We start from the raw sequence: 17,290 nt of genomic DNA, 5'->3' as shown, positions 1-17,290 counted from the left end.
ATTTACCTATTAAGGTCAGTTTCATCAAAGTATGCTAGAATATTTAAGTTTCTTCCTCTTATACCTTCATTTGCCATAAAAATTGAGCTACTGTCCTTCTTTGTTCAGATGAAGCACAAGAAGCTGGGCACAGATTATACCTCTCTCCCTGAATTATGGGGCAGCTGGAACAGTGGAACCCAAAAGGCCCGTCTCTGTGGAGATGGTATAGATGTTTAGCTACAGCTATAATCCTACCTGCCCTTGTATTTTCTTGTTCTCCTCTTTTTTTTGATTATCAGTATATTGCATAAACACTTTCTTACAATAAAAAATTAACCAGGCCAGAGATATAAATACAATAAGGTAAAACAAGGACTACTTCTATTTTTGGCAGTATAAATGGCTTCAATATCAACCTTTCTAATGAACAAAAAAATAATAAAAAAAATACTTACCTTCTGAATGTACTGCTGGGCTGGCCCAAAGGAAAGTAGCCCATAAAGCACAAGAAGGTAGAAGCTTGGAATGGAAGGTAAACAGGAAAGACAATTTTTATCCTGAGGGTATCTCTCAAGCCGTGGAGCCCAAAGTTTCCACTTCCCTGGCTTCACGGCCTGTTATGGAGAATCTCATAAAAGTCCTCATACCACAAGTGATGACCTCAAAAGCTGGCCCTCAGATTAAGGGTGAAGGTGAACTAAGGATAAATTTGCCAAGCCAAAGGTCTTGGCAAGGCCAATTGCATGTATAAAACTTAATACTGAATGGTGAGCAGGGAGATTTCCTTGTGGGAATTTGTAAGCCCAAGCTGGCCTTTTCAAGACTTTGTGGTATGAATGTATGTATGTCCTGTGGCATGGATGCATGAATCTGTGATTCAAAACATCTTGAAAGATAAATTTAGAGTGTTTCCAGATTAATAGGAATTCCATGGGACTAAGGAGTGTAAAAGCCGACAGGCTAGTATGTTAAAACAGCTAAAATGAAGGCACTGAGGGTCTCCTGATTCTTTATTCAGACTTTCCATTGGTGCTTCTGATTTGAGTCCAGCCCCTCATTTCCATCCTCCTCTGCTTGTTGTCCAAAGTGTACAATACATTTGGTTTTATATCCCCAGAGAATAAACCTCCAAGGTCCTACAAGAACAGAAAGAACCTGACCATGCATAGTTACAGGGGAAAAAATGAAGGGGCAGAATGCTCACTGATCTTTAATCAGACTTTCAAAAGCCCCCTGTTTTTTCTCCCACCCCAACACACACACATACACACACACACACACACACTCTTGAATACTTCCTTTTGCAGTACATAGTGCTTTTATGGAGGTGTCTAGACCAAATTGCTTTGTTTCCCTTCAGTCCCACACCTTTACCCCTGCTAACTGTTCTGTAAAGTACTTTACCATATCTCCATTCACATTTTACATCATATGTTTTGATTGAAGTTGCAGATAAATCCTAATGTACTTGAAGGTGAATTTATTTTGTGTGCTTCTTGTTCTCTGGAGATATTTTATAAAGGAGATCTCATGGGAGAGTAACTTTGTATTACTATTTCATATTTGCCTTGTTGGTTTTGAAGTAATTTTAGAGAAAAGATGATAGTATAAAAATTGTCTTTGCTCCACTATCTTAATATTGGAGAGTCATCCTACTACCTTAAAAGTTCAGCCCTGACTGGGTTGGAATATTGTCCTATACTCCAAAAGATTACCAGTTCAATCCCCAGTTGGGGCATGTACAGGAAGCAACAAATTCATACTTCTCTCTCAAACTGATGTCTTTCTCTCTCTCTCTCTTCCCTGCAACCATTCCTGTCTCTCTAAAATCAATAAAAATATCCTCAGGTAAGGATTTAAAATCTACTACTACTACTACTACTACTAATGATAGTAATAAATGCAAATTTCTTCACAACTAAACACTAGGAATTCTCTGACATTGGTGTTTATTTTGGGGAAAACTCAAGTAGGTCACTTGTCTCAAGGACTATCAGGACTAAAATTGAAATCCAAAGTAGAATGCTTCCAAGACAGATGAAATAATTTGCCATTTAGGCAATAAGACTCTCCCTAATTTAGAAGCAGTGTCTCTGAAGAACTTCCTAAATGTTTTTATAATGAAAACTAACCATTCTGATACTCTAGTATTATAGAATATCAAATCCAAGTCACAATATGCAATTGTGTACCACACAAAATGCCATTTAAAAATATTCATGTAGATATTGCTGATCTACATATTTTATAACAGTTTTCTAGCAGAAAGTAGGCAAAGGTATTGTAACAACAAGATCACATCACTACAACAATTTTCTGACAGGGAAGTAAATTATTTTTAGAGAGCCTTTCCTTATAATTTACATAAAGTAATTGACTATACAGCTTCATCACGATCCTATATCAAACAACCTTGCCAATCAGTAAATTTTCTGACGGGGGCATAATTTGCAAAGTGTAACTGTTATGAGCTGAATTGTATCCCCCCAAAGTCATGTTGAAGCCATAGCCTCAAATCTTACTGTATTTGAAGGCAATAAAGACCACCAGAAGCAGTTTGCTTTTAGCTGGAAAATCCATCAATACACATTTACTGTCCTATATTAGGGCACAGCAGCTCCCCAGTCCTATTTTATAATTTAGTTTGTAGTCATCTTGATTAGTCTTTTCCTTCCATAAGATATCACACTTGTCCATTAGGTTAATGATGTCATGCTGATTGGAAGTAGTAAGCAAAAAGTAACAACTATGTAGACACTCTCATAAGATGTTTTCTGTCAGTGGGTGGGAAACATATTTGGAAAAACTCAGGGGCCTTCTACCTTAGTGAAGTTTCTAGAGGGTCTGTGTCATGGGGCTGTGTTGAGATACCCCTTCTAAAGTAAAGGGTAAGTTGTTGCCTCTGCCCCTCCTATAACCAAAATAGACACAACACCTAGGGTGCCTCTTTGGATTTTGGAGACAACATGCTATTCATGTGTGTGTTATTCCAGCTGATTAACCAAGTGACTAAAAAAACTGCTAGTTTTGAGTGGCACCCAGAATAAGAAAAGGCTCCCAAACAAGTCGAGGCTACTGTGCATGCTGCTCTACCTTTTGGGCCATATGATCCAGCAGATCTAACACCACTGAAGTACTAGTGGCAGATAGGAATGCTGTTTGGAGCCTTTGGTAGGCTGCTATAAGTGAATCGCAGTGCAGCTCCTTAGGATTTTAGAGAAAAGACCCACCATCCTCTATAGATAACTCCTATTCTTTTGAAAAATGGCATTTGGCTTGTTATGGTTACTTTAGACTAGAGACTAAAAGCTTACCCATTGGCCACCAAGTTATCATGCAACCCAAGCTGGCTTTCATGAATAGGGTATTATCTTACCCACCAAGCCATAAGGTATATATGATAGTACTCCATCATTAAATAAAATGGATAGATATAAATATATATTAGATATAGATGATATAAAGATATAGATATATACATAGATAGATATGGATATGGATATGGATATAGATATAGATATAGATATATGGGTGATTGGGCCCAAGCAGGCCCTGAAGGCACAAGTTAGTTACATAAAGAAGCGGGCACATGGCTATGGTCTCCACTCCTGCCACACTACCTTCTCTCTCACAGCCTGCACATAAGGCCTCATTGGGAGTCTCCTATAATCAGTTGATAGAAGAAAAGACTCAGGCCTGGTTTATAGATGGTTCTGCACGATATGTAGGTACAACCCCAAAATGAACAGCTACAGCACTTATACCCCTTTCTGAGATATCCCTGAAAGACAAGGGTGAAGGGAAATCTTCCCACTGGATAGAAATTAAAGCAGTGCCCCTGGTTGTTCACTTTGCTTGGAATAAGAAATGGCCAGATGTGTGATTATATATAGACTTATAGACTGTGGCCAATGGATTTTCTGGAGTGTCAAGGTCTTGAATGGGATATGATTATAAAATTGATGGCAAGGAAATTTAGGAAGAAGTATGCAGGTAGACCTCTCTGTATGGGCAAAAAGTGGGAAGATATTTTATATTCCATATAAATGTTCACCAAAGGGTGACTTCAGCAGAGGATCTTAATAATCGTGGATAGGTCTACATATTAGGTGGATACCAGTGAGCCTTTCTCCAGCTATACCTGTCATCACCCAATGGGCTCATGAAGAAAGTAGCCATAATGGTGGGAATGGAGGTTATACTCTTAGATGGAGTCAGAAACATGGACTTCCATTCACCAAGGCCTCACTGGCTATGTTCACCACTGAACATCCAATTTGGCAGCAGCAGTACAAACACTGAAATCCCAGTCTGGCATCATCCCCAGAGTGAGCAGCCAGCTAACAAGATGGCAGGTTGATCACACAGGATCACTTCCATCATGCAAGGAGGACTGTTTTGTTTTTACTGGAATAGATACTTACTCTGGATATGAATTTACCTTCCCTATGTGCAATGCTTCTGCCAAAAATACCATTTGTGGGCTTTCAGAATGACTTGTCTATAGTCATGGTATTCCACACAGCATTGCTTCTGATCAAGCAACTTACTTCATAGTAAATTAAATGTTACAAAGGTCCATGGAATTTACTGGTTTCACCATATTATACACTATCCTGAAGCAGCTGGCTTGATATAATAGTGGAAAGGTCTTTTTAAGACTCAGTTACAACATGAGCCAGGTGGCAATACCATGCAGAGCAGGGATAAAGTTTTCTAGGGGGCTATAGATGCTCTGATTCAGCATCCAATAATGTTTCTCCCATAGCTACCAAAGGATAGCAATGGAAGAATCATAGGAAAGATCATTTGAGCAAATATGTATCATTAGAGACCAAGGCTAAAATCCTCCTCACCCTCATAATCCAAAGTTATTTTGTATGGATACAAAAGTTGGACAGTGAAGAAGGCTGATAGGAAAAAAAAGATGAATTTGAAATATGGTATTGTAAGAGAGCTCTATAGATACCCTGAACCAGCACATAGATAAACAAGTGGGTCCTAGAGCAAATTAAGCCTGAACCATTGCTGGAGGCAAAAAATGACAAAACTGAAGCTGTCATACTTGGGGCACATCATGAGAATGCAGGTTTCTTTGGAAAAGACAATAATACTGGGGAAAATAGAATGCGGCAGGAAAAAAGGAAGACCAATTATGAGATGAACTGACTCTATAAAAGGAGCCATGAGCATGTGTCCATAGGAGCAGAACAGGACTGTTGAGGACAGGACATTGTGGATGTAGAGTCACTAGGAGTTGGATGAGCTGACTCGATGGTACATTTTAACAAACACACAACTCACTCTTATCCCTAGTGACCCACTTGATCTTATGCTCTGCTTGCTTATAGGTCTTGATTCCAAAGAGAGGAATGCTTCCTCTAGAAAACACGTCAATGATGACATTGAACTGGAATTTAAGACTGCTACCTGGCCATGCTGGGCTCTTCATGCCTCCAAATCAACAAAAAAGATATTTACTGTGCAGTCTGGGATGATTGATCCTGACTAATACAATAATCTATGAAACAGGGAGATAAACTTAATTCTAAGGATGACATTTAGAAGAATTAGGAAACCAGTATAATGCAGCTGGTACCACAAAGTCTGCTTTCGCTACACACATCCTTTGAGTGACAAAGTGGTAAGATTTTCAGACTAAAGCACTTCTTTTATTTCTTTTTTCTCCAGTCATTTTAAATTTATTATGCTATTATAGTTGTCCCATTTCCCCCCTTCACTCCCCTACACCCTGCATACCCTCTCCCACCAACACTCCTCCCTTTAGTTCACGTCCATGTGTCATAAGTTCTTTAGCTTCTACATTTCCCATACTATTCTTGCCTTCCCCCATCTATTTTCTACCTACCATCTATGCTACTTATTCTCTGTACGTTTTTATCAAACCTCATATTACTAGTACCTGGATTATAAATGAAACACAAAAGAGAGCAGTTGGATGAGTCTCTGAGTGCTTTTCAGAGATTTCCATAGGACACACCTTCTAGACATTGATGATAAAAGACATTATTACACAGATCCAGAAACCTATTCACAATGCCTTCTAGAAAATTTAATAGTTCCTTTCTGCATGTATTATATATAGAATATATAGCAAATATAAATATATATAAAAGTATATATTTATATAACACTAAATTTTAAGTCACGATTATTAAGATTACTCAATCAATTAATTCTGTTATCCTTTCATTCATTCAACATATATTTAATTAGTAGCTAATTAGTACAATGTATACTATTGGGTCTAATCTTGACATACTCTTCATTCCTTGGCTAATATCCAACGTGCATTTGGAAGCAGCATTGGGTATGCTGATGACTGAGAATGGATGTTCACATACATTGCATTAGTCCTTAGATGCATTAGCTGATTATGGTTAAAAGATAGTCTAATATCAGTATTAACTGATGACAAACTTAAATTCAAACACTAACAAATAAGCCAATCTAATAATATCACAACTTATTCTAATATAAATATAATCAACCATTTATAAGAGTAACATAATTTTAAGCTTCATTCTAAAGAGTAAAACTTTTAAAACCCTCTTACCTCTTGTTTGCACCCCTTTCCCACAGGCTTCAGTGGTGCTCATGATTCCCTGCCTGACAGACTCTGGCACTAGGACACAGGGGCTCCATTTCTGTGGCTTCCACCTGTGATGACAAAGAATGAGCTAGAAATTCACCTGACAAGCATACAAAAGAAATACTTGCCATGGATAAATTTGAAATCCAAAAGCACAGAGATAGTAATTCAATAAAAATGGATTTGAAACCAATGTCATAACAAGTAGCCCTGGCACGCACTTGAGATAATAATCCACTCTGCCCTAGATTCATAGTTAATGCCATAATTCCATTTTTTAAAATGTGGACATTATGCACATAAACCTTAGTTCATATAGCAAAGTGGCAATAAAAAGCATTAGAAGCACAGATCAAATCTAGAGGGCTTAGTTCTTTATGAACTTAAAATTGTTAGGGGAAAAAAGAGACAATTCTTGTGTTCCATTAAAGCATTAGAGAGTTAAGTTTTGAATATCTGAAAGTTTCAAGTGAAAACTTTTATACTTGATCTTCCATTTCAATTTTTTAAAAATGTGTTTCTTAGGACTTCAAAGTAGCTCAAAACAACTCGATAGGTTATAGAGTAAAAGGCAGGTGAGGGAGACATGGGTACCTATTTATGTGATAGTTCATTCCAAGGAAGAGGAATCGATCTGCCTCTGATGAAGTACCAATATTTCTATTCTTCTGGGGAAACAGTCTCTGGCTTTCCCCGGTTTTTCCCTTCTCAGGTCAACAAAACTCTCTATTTTTATGACCCACATGACAGATTATTGACTTGTGTCAGTAAACCTGTCTCTTCAGAATGTTCCACAAAACACAAACCTCAAGTGAAACCACAGATTCTGCTCCTTTGCTTAGTATATTTTATACTTTTTCGCATAAACCAATACCTCCAATAAAATACGCTACTTCAAAGAATAAAACAGAAGCATGAAATATCATTGTCTAGTTTTTCAAGATAAAAATTCTAGAAATTTGTTGTATAACAATGTGAGCATAATTAACACTACTGAAATGTACACTTTAAAATGGTTAAGACAGTCATAGAGCAGACTTACTTTGCTCAGAAAAAGCCACTTTAAAGAACCCCCTTAGTTATGTGAACATAGCTTGGCACAGTGCACAGCACAGCCAGCCATTCGTGTCAGCACTCACAACCTCCGCTCATTTCCCTAGACTGGGTGAGTCTCTGGGACAACTGGAGGTAAGTGAGGCAGAGATGGTCTTAAGGGAGGCATACAGGCCATCTTGCAAAATCAAGCACAGTACATTAAAATATAAAAAGTGAAACAAATATCATTGACCTCATTCAAATGGCCTCCCTATTGGGAAGAATTGCAGAGAAATCAGGAAACAGCTAACAAGAAAAAGCTGTCACTTTTAAATAAATCACCTACTGATTTTAAGTATTGTAAATTTACTTTGTAAATGCATAGACTCATTTAGTATAATTCCAAAACATAGAAACTTAAATGGTAAGAGGTTTTAGTCTGACTTGTCAACTAAAATATGTCATTCATTCAGATGTCTGAAATTTACACGGGTTTTCTAAACCAAAATGAGGCCAAAGAATTCAGTTTAGTCTAGTGTTCTGCATAGAATGAAATAGAAGGAAGGAATTTTCAGGACTCTCCTGTTTGACTCTCAGGAGAGACACACCTGAGCTCAGGTTAAGGGCCGTGTCTGAGACTGTACAACACAGATCAGGCCAGTTTCCAGTCCTGAACCCCTGGGTGCTCAGCAGGAGACCCCAATGCCCATTTCATTAAGGATGCATGCCCATGCTGTCTTTCCGTTTGCTTACTAACCTAACATGTTGGAAAATGCACAAACTTGCAGAAATATTTCTGTGGACATTTTGATTCTGTTTTAATTTGGTGAATGTATGTGAACATGTCACCTCAATGGAGTCAAAAGGAAGGATCACAAGAAAATGACAAAGGTCTATATTAACTTGCTTCCCTAACATACCAATGAGGGAGAAAGGAAAAATTAAATTGGGACCATATTACTCAAAATTCAAGGATGTTTTACTAAGGACCAGAGAATCAGGCTGATAACTTGGAGATATGTTACACTACACACATCAGGAGAAAGGACACAATGATTCCATACACAGTGCAACAGATTTCTGGGGAAAGTGGTGGGAGGCCAATGAGGGAACCAGCTCAGACACGAATGCCCAAATGAAGTGCAGCGAGAGAGCCAGGAGAGTGGATGACAGAGAGGAAGAGCCCACTAGCGGTTCCTAGGATTTTCTCTGATTATAATAGCCCTAGGTTCATAAAAATATGTAATAATATATGATTTAGCTAATTCTTTTCAATTGGCTACTATCCCCAAGAGATCTTCAGCTGGGCTTAGAAGTTCCAATATTTATACACAGGGCACAGATGGATAGATATGGACAGTGTTTTCATAGCACCCCTGTGGTTGATGAGAAAAAACTAGCAGTCTGGGCATGTTCCCAGTGTATTACCTACATTCTCCCCACACTGGTCATCACATAGAAACAATTAAAAGGATGATAAGATGGGTAGTAACTTAGATTTCTTCAATGAGACCCTAAACTTCGTCTAATGTAAGGAGTCTCCTTAAAAGAAGAAAAAGTAACTTGCATTTTTATGAATAAATTAGCCTTTCAATTTCACAGCTTTAAGATATAGCTTCTCAAATAATCCAGGGAGACACTAAGCATTTTTGCTAAAGGCATTTGTAAGTATGCTGATAACTATGTTTTTTTTCTTTTTTTTTTTTACAATCAGGAGACTTCTTTACATATTAGTAAAACCCAACAGTGAATTTAATCCAAGTGTCCTTTAAAGTGATGTTTAAACCCAAATGTTAAGAGTGGAAATTTATGACTAGACACACAAACCTCAAGTATTGTTTTTTATAAATAACCACCAACTTGCCAAGAAAAATATATAGGTAACATTCATAGTTTAAAAGTTACCCATTTTCTTTAAAAAATATCCATATGTTAAACCTTTTTTTTTTTCTAACTGGATGTTATCTTAAAATGTGTATATAATTAAAATTAAAGACCAAAAACATTTTTGAAATTTTTGAATCAAAATACACATTAAATAAATACAAATTCAGTTTGTAGTTCTCAGTAAGAGGCCATAGGATGAGAATAATAGGATGAGGTGGGTCACATTTGAGTGCTTGCTCGCGTGTGTGTGTTTCAGGTGAAGAGCTCTCATCCTGACTCTCCTTAAGTCGTAACCCTAAAAACTGATTTCCTGAGTGGCAGAACTCCAGAACTCACTTACAATCAAAATGTTTCTCTTTTCCTACAAATTAGACTTTCATTTCCTCACTTACAATCAAAATATATTCCAGACAGGAAGGGAAAACATAGTGGTATCTGAAGATAAACAACACTACTTCGTCTTATCTCTCACTATAAACAACCATATAATGTATGAAAGAAAATGTCATAATTTACACTGCAGTTTAATGAGTATTCAAAAAGATAACTAATTACCGATATACGGGGCACAATGAGACATCTTCACACTCTCGCTCTTCAAATAAAGTATCTGGGCATTCTTGACCTCCATTGGCTGCTTCTTGATTGATAATCCTGTATCGAGACTGTTTGATTGTGGCATTTCCTAAAGTAAAAAAACAAACAAACAAACAAACATAAAATTATAGTGCTCTTTTATGTGGTTGCAGAAAAAAAAAAGCCAGAGTTAGATAACAACTGAAAAGGAAAAAAAAAAGAAAGAAATAAAGAGGTAGAGTAAGAACATGTGGAAAGGCTGCCTGGGAAATGAGAATAACAAGCAAAAACCAGGGGTTAATACTCAATCTTACTTCTAGAGATACACACTTTACACTTAAAATTGCAGTTTCAAATATATGTGTTCTAATATGCTAAGGTTGTTTTCCATTGTCTTAATATGTTTGAAATAATCTAAACCCATACTGCCACAGGCACAAGAGTTACATGGTATAATCTGATAGGCCACAGAAACCCTCTTTCCTCTCAGAACACTAGCTCAGGGCCCTAGCATTTTACTAGTAGCGAGTCACTCTCTCAGGTAAGGCATTTCCCTCTTTAGGCTACTATGTACAATGCAAACACTCATAAAAAGTACTACATTAGTAATGTATTTATGGATATTCTTTTATTAGATTTCTTATTCCCTATAACCTGAGACAATGTGTATGTAATTGAAATTTAAGAAGGAGGCACTAAAATTGTGACAGAATATTGTCTATTTAATGGTTTTGCTAAGAAGCAGAATTATTAATGGGCATCTGGATAAAAGGGAAGCTGATGTTCACTTTCATGTGTTGCAACATTCATTTTATAACTTTAGATGCCTTCTGAACCAACAACAGCAACAAAAAATCAATTATATAGTGGTTATCAACTGTTTCAATTACTATGTGCAACATATTACATTAGCTATGAAGAAACCAATTTATCACCTTGCAATTAAACAGAAAGAGAATGGACCAATAGTACACAAGTAGTTCTGCATAATTGTAGAGCAGGAAGAGTCAGACTGGGGTGTAACATTAGGAAAATTCAGAATAGAGCATAAGCATTCGTGTCCCTGGAAAGCAAGGACAGCTCAGCAGGGTGGCAGAATTTATTCTGGGACTTGCAGGCTGAATTAAAAAATGCTGAAGTCATTTCAAGTCAAAGAAACAGTCTGAGAAAAGGCACTGAGATGTATGGTGCATGGGATTTACACAGAAAGACATAGAAGTGCATTTAGAAGGCTGATGTATGTGTATGGTTTGTGTGTGTGCACAAGGGGGTGTTTATAGAAAATGGAGAGGTGGTGAGTATAGGAGAAGATAGAATTAATGTGTAGGTTTGGGACAGGTAATGGACCTAACTGTGTTAAGAAGGAAAGTTTTAGAAATCCAATAAACTAAGTGGAGTGAAACAAAAGGGAACTAAAAGCAGGCTTTATTAAGTTATTTATTTACATGGTTTTTAAAAAGTCATTCTTACAAAAAGACATAGTGGAAAGCAACTGGCTTACAACCCGTTCCTTGTGTTCTTCCCAAACATTGTGAACTGTTTCTGTATTTAGTTCTTTTGTGGTTACCTCCAAATCTATAAAGAACATGCTTATAGCATTACTTTTTGATTTATTAACTTTAGACATTATCTATTGACTTTCTGTGATATAACTGATGAGAATTTACTTTGCAACATCTTTCAATTTTTTATAATTATACTGCTATTTTTACATGTCTACTGGTTATTTAAAGGCTTTATATAACCCATTTTTTAAGCCCCATTGCTCTCTCCTGTATTCCATCAGACTAGCCACTGATGCTCTAAAAAGTCTTCTGAGTAGATAGATGGCTTCCTCTTCTTCTGCCAACCACATCCCTGTTAAGTAAGGTCATGGCTTCCTGTGATATCATCAGCTTCTCTACTCTTCAGTCTTTGTCCATTAAGTCTTCCATACATGAATTTAGATCTCATACCCACTGATGGTCCCTTCCTTTTGTTTTTGACAAGGAATTAGGGCTTTTAAAATTATTTTCTATTATTTTAATGAGATTAAGGGAAAAAAGGTAAGACCAACACATTTCATGATCTCAAACTGTATGTTAAGGATATGTATGGAATCTTTTCCATCTGTTCCATTTTTGGTTACCCTTATTTAACCTGCTCTGTAACAAGGAGGCTTCCCATAGAAGGAGTGTATCATTAGTCTGCTTATCCATTGGCTTCTGTTAGGTTTGGCTAATGGGGAATGAGACAAACAATGGAAGAAAAATGATGGCAAGAGGACAGAGAGAAATCAGGTAGTTCACTCCACCAGATTTCTTCCTCTAGATCACCACAAGTCAGCTCCTCATGCTATCAAAAGCCACAGTTCCTGTGGAGTGAAACCCTCCTACTGCTACTTCCTCAAGTTCCACTAACAGCTCTATCAGCTTTCAGGATCCAGGCTAGCACTAGTCCAGGTACTGTAAGTTCACATTCATCAAGTGCACTGCTTTGCAAATTATCCATTTAATTTTATCTGGTGGCCCTATTTGAATGAGCCACCTTTTTCCTGATAGCTAATGCTTATATAGTCAAATGACATATGAGACTAGTACTTGACAGAGAGTAATGCTATAATTGGTTCCTTTTGGAATGCAGTTGAGGCCCTATAAGAAATATGGAAAAAAGGCATTAAAAGTAAAAAAAAAGTGTTAATTACAATGGTTCTGCATAATAATATTAACACTGTCTCCATTTGGGCAGGGGCACTTGTAAATAATTACACCTTTGGGAAAACATTTGGCCCCACTCTCAGTCAATTCCAATTACATTGTACTTACTCCAAAAGTCAGTGTTTATCTTTAGGATGTACACATGGGTAGTGCGTGTGTGTGTGTTCTGTCCAAGCGTTACCAAAGGAGACAGACGAATGAAGAGGCTGCCTTTACTTCCCACTGAGAGAGAACATGACCGGCTCCTCCTCCTTCACACAGCATCCACTCATGCACACCATACACACAAACACACACAGTGCACACTCACACACAGGTATTCTGCTTCATGGTGTAATTCCAGGTCAACTATTTCAAACTTTGGGAAAACTAATTGCATTGATTTTCATACCCTATAGATGTGAAGGTGAAGGTTGAGAAGGTTGAGAAGGTTGTGAAGGTGAAAGGTAGAAGTGGCTTTGCAGGTAGAATGCATTTGTATTACATATATATGTAAGATGTAGTGAAAGTTTCCAAGTATTACGACCTTAACCTACATCAGATCTACTTCTGGGCATTTGGCACCTGATATCTCATTTTATTATTACAATGTTTTATTAGGTTGTTATTATTACTATCACTATTATTACTGTGCCAATTTTACAAATAAGAAAACAGAGAGAAAGAGATAATTTGCCCAAAGTCACCTAATTAGAATTAAAACTACACCTAAACAGACATCAAAACCAATGATTTCTTTTTTTCATAAAAGACACTTTATAGTAAGATAAAGATAAAGAGAGAGCATTCCAGGGAGGAGTCCCCATAGCAGGTCCTCTGTTATTCTCAAAGGATAACTCTTCCTTTCTAATAAATTCTTCAAAAGCACCCCGTTGGCAGAAGGCTTTAGTGTCAATAAAAACACAGAGTTTGTGGGGCTTAGTGACTGATGCTTCCAACCTCATTAGACCTATGAAAAATTGCAATAAATTAAAGTGCCTGTTTGCAAATATAAACTACTGCTCAAGCATGATTACGGCTCATAAACAACTAGTCTAAATTCAATTTTAATTTATGCATATTTTATCATTACTAAGTCATCAGGCATAATTAAGTTACTATAGTCAAAAGAAATGACATTTAGAAAAGATGCCAATTTAAAGATCAAGAACTGTATTTAACAGGAAATATATGAGTGGGTTCTAAACATGCAGGGATATGCACAAACTCACTATGGACGTCTACACCCGTCTTTCCAAAAAGAAGGTAGGAAAGGTGGAAAACGTCACTGTGCATGGAGGATTTCTGGGTGATTCACAGCCTGGTGAACTGGGGGTGCATCACCCAGAATTGAGGAATCATGAGTGTTGAGCACTGGTGCTGGGTTATTCAACAATGATTTGCAGTAAAGAATTGATCCCCTATGCTTCCAACTGATCTGGAATGTGAGAGGAGGAGCAGAGCAAGCAGAGCCTGGTAGAGCATGTGCACATCAGCATGGCTGACAGGAGAAACAGGGCTGCATATGAACACCAGGGAGGGATCCTGCAAGTAAGTGTATGTGCAAAGTAGAAGCAGGATGGATATTTATCAGCAATGCCTGGCAGTCATTTCAACACCAATCTTCTGAACTCCGATGGTAGATTTTCAAAAAATATGACCTCTCTATCTTTCCTCTGTTTCCCAAGTATCTCCACTACTAATAAGTCTAATAAATCTTGATAATTCATTTGGCTTCATGGCACCAATAATCTTTAAGGTTTATTTGCCTCATTAGGCTTGGTTTTCACCTGGTGCTCTGTCCCTCCTCCCCACTTACACTTACAGGTTACCATTAAACAGAAAAAAATGGAAATCTGCTGATTATTCACCTCATTGATCTTGAAGTAAAAAGGTGGCACCAATGTTATTTAAGATCACATCATAAAACCAACCACAGATAAAATACTTTCTGGAGTTGTGTTACAACCCTAGCACTTATTGGATTCAGGTAATTCCTTTTGTTTTTGCTAAGCCTTAGCTTCCTTGGCTGTAAAACAGGTCTATTAAAAGTTTCTATTTCACATGGTTGCTGTAAGAATTAAATGAGTTACTGTATGTAAAGCATGTACAGAGTGCCTGTTATAGGCAATGTTCTCTGGCATGATATGAGTTCAAGAGTGAAGGTAAAAAGAAAGATTTAAAAAACAGAAGAAGAAAACCTTCAACAGTTGAGATTGTTTCTAATCAAAAGAAAAATATGACAAACTACTCTTCTGTTCAGTGCTGGGTCTTGTCCATGTCCTGAACATCTAGGAGACCATGAATGACTTAAAATCATTTCATGCCTCTGGTAAATTAAACTACAATTGCCAGACAATTGGTACCAACCACCTTCTCATATCGTTGGAGAGGAAAGTGATCAAACATCTTGTTTGCTAAGGGAAGGCACAGTTAATGTCTATTACGCTGGCTTAGGTATTAATAGCTCATTCACTCCTTTCCGAAGTGCCTTACTTTGTATGAAAAATTACATGAACCTTCAGAAAAAGACCACCACACAATGTGAATGTAAGAAATACACACATTTTGTTTTTCACTGCAGTATGGGGTTACGTTTCAAATGTATAGAAAAGGAAGACTACACTGCTGTTCCCTAATGTTATCTATTCAATCTGACTACTGGACCTTTTTATTTCTTGCCACAGAACTCTGCTTGAGATAGCAGTTTGTGCATCTGGGGAAGAGTGCTGTGTGCCCCAAGCACACTAGCTCATGAATCATTAAATAAAAAATTCAAGGGAAAGAGAGTATAGGGTTTACCTCAAAATAATCAGTGGGAGCTACTTTATGTATTGCTAGGATGGAAACATCACAACTATGTAACTAAAGAGAATTAGTGTTTTCTCAAAGTGGAGCATGAATATGAGGAACAAACAACTTTTGCTTGGCAAAAATTCTAAATGGTCATTAAGTAGTCTATTTCAAAGTAAATTCTACAGAGAGCGATCACAATGTGATGTTAGGCAGCCTGGTTTCGATGTTAAATACCCCCAAAGTATGTTCTCTCTACTCACTAATTATATCCAAGAGAATAACACTCTCTAGTTTATTCACAAACATTACTGAGATTCAGGATTTATTTTCTTTATAGAAAAGGTACAAATCTAGGCTCACCACCAGCACAACTATCTCCCACTTAAATTTGGAGAAATAGATACTGTGACCATGAGTTCTCAGAGGCAAACATGTACCATATACAGTGTTGTCATTGTTGATGAATATTTATCAGGTATCTGCTACTTGTAGGAGATGCACCTAGGTGCTGTGTGTTATACTGAAACATACACACATGCATCATTAAGTCTCCCAGTGAAGCAGAAGTGAACCTTGATGGATGGATAATAATGTGGTTCTCCACAGTTTTATAAGCACTCAGAAACGATAATATAAACTTTGTATATATTATCCAAAGACCATCAATCCAGTATGCTCTCTCTTTGTTCAAGGAGAAATGAAGGGCTTAAGTGGTGAAAAACACAATGCCCTAGAAAAACGATGAGTGGGAAGTTTTCATATACTTCCTTCTTATTTATCTTGATGTCCTACTTATAGAGCAGATGCATCAAGAGCAATCTCCTCCCCCAGAATCCCTGCCCAGCCCAGCTCCAAGTATTTCAACATTAACACTGAGCCTGTATGAAATTAAACAAAACTGAAAAGCTTTTCTACTAAACTTTCCAGAAATGCTGAAAATAGGCTCCAGGACATCCATATACTTCCTTCATTTTGAAATGTTGCTTGAAAAATGTATTCTATATTTTTAAATTTTCATAATCATCATTCACTTTGCAACAGAGGCCAAATTCAATGGCTCTGGCAACAGACAAGACCTCCAGGGCTCTGATTTCTAATCCCAGCTCATTACAGAATTGCTTTATGACCTTGGGCAATGCACTTAACCTTTCAGAGCTTCAGTTTTCTTGCTTGTCCTCTGTGGGTAATTCTGCGGAGCCAACTCACAGGACAGCTGTTAAGAAAGCCTAATTAAATGGGATTTAAAGCATTTTGTAAGGGTAATACATATATAACTAACCACTTAACTTAAAATTCTTTATATGTAAGCCCTTAACATAGATTTCAGAAGGCATCACTCATGCTTACATCTGCACGCACTATCTAAGATGGCAGTCCAGGCAAATAAACATGTTCTCTCTGTGGCAAGCACCACACACTGCCTGAAGCCTACGCAATAGTTCTAATTTCTAGGACTATCTCCAATACCCTCTACTTGCTGTCCTCACCATAATCACTGCTACTCTTAAAACATCTCCAGTTTGGAGAGCTAACCACATCAGTGAGAGTCTTTGAGTCTGGCCCTTTCTCTCAGTATATATCACAACTGAAGTCATCTTCATTCAGATCTACTGGACCCATAAGGATCTGAACCCTAGCTGCACATGAAAATCACAAGGGAGGCTTTTATAGACATTTAATTCCCAGACCCCAACCCAAACCATTTAAATCAGAATCTATGTGTTAA

The 17,290-nt window shown here is 37.3% G+C and overlaps 1 protein-coding gene across 3 annotated transcripts in view; it reads right to left on the bottom strand.

Moving 5' to 3' along the window:
- THSD7B (thrombospondin type 1 domain containing 7B) overlaps positions 1–17,290 on the bottom strand; it is a 903,223-nt gene that overhangs the window by 379,218 nt on the left and 506,715 nt on the right. For all 3 annotated transcript variants that reach the window (XM_036023677.1, XM_036023678.1, XM_028509548.2), the window contains exons 11-12: positions 10,073–10,202; positions 6,560–6,663 (exon numbers count right to left, since the gene is read on the bottom strand). In XM_036023677.1, coding sequence (XP_035879570.1) covers positions 6,560–6,663; positions 10,073–10,202 — 234 coding nt within the window. The remainder of the gene's footprint in view (positions 1–6,559; positions 6,664–10,072; positions 10,203–17,290) is intronic.

The sequence above is a fragment of the Phyllostomus discolor genome, chromosome 4 (assembly GCF_004126475.2).
Source record: "Phyllostomus discolor isolate MPI-MPIP mPhyDis1 chromosome 4, mPhyDis1.pri.v3, whole genome shotgun sequence".
Classification (NCBI taxonomy): domain Eukaryota; kingdom Metazoa; phylum Chordata; class Mammalia; order Chiroptera; family Phyllostomidae; genus Phyllostomus; species Phyllostomus discolor.
The sequence above is the reverse complement of the archived record's forward strand: the minus strand, read 5'-3'. Positions and strand labels throughout refer to the sequence as shown.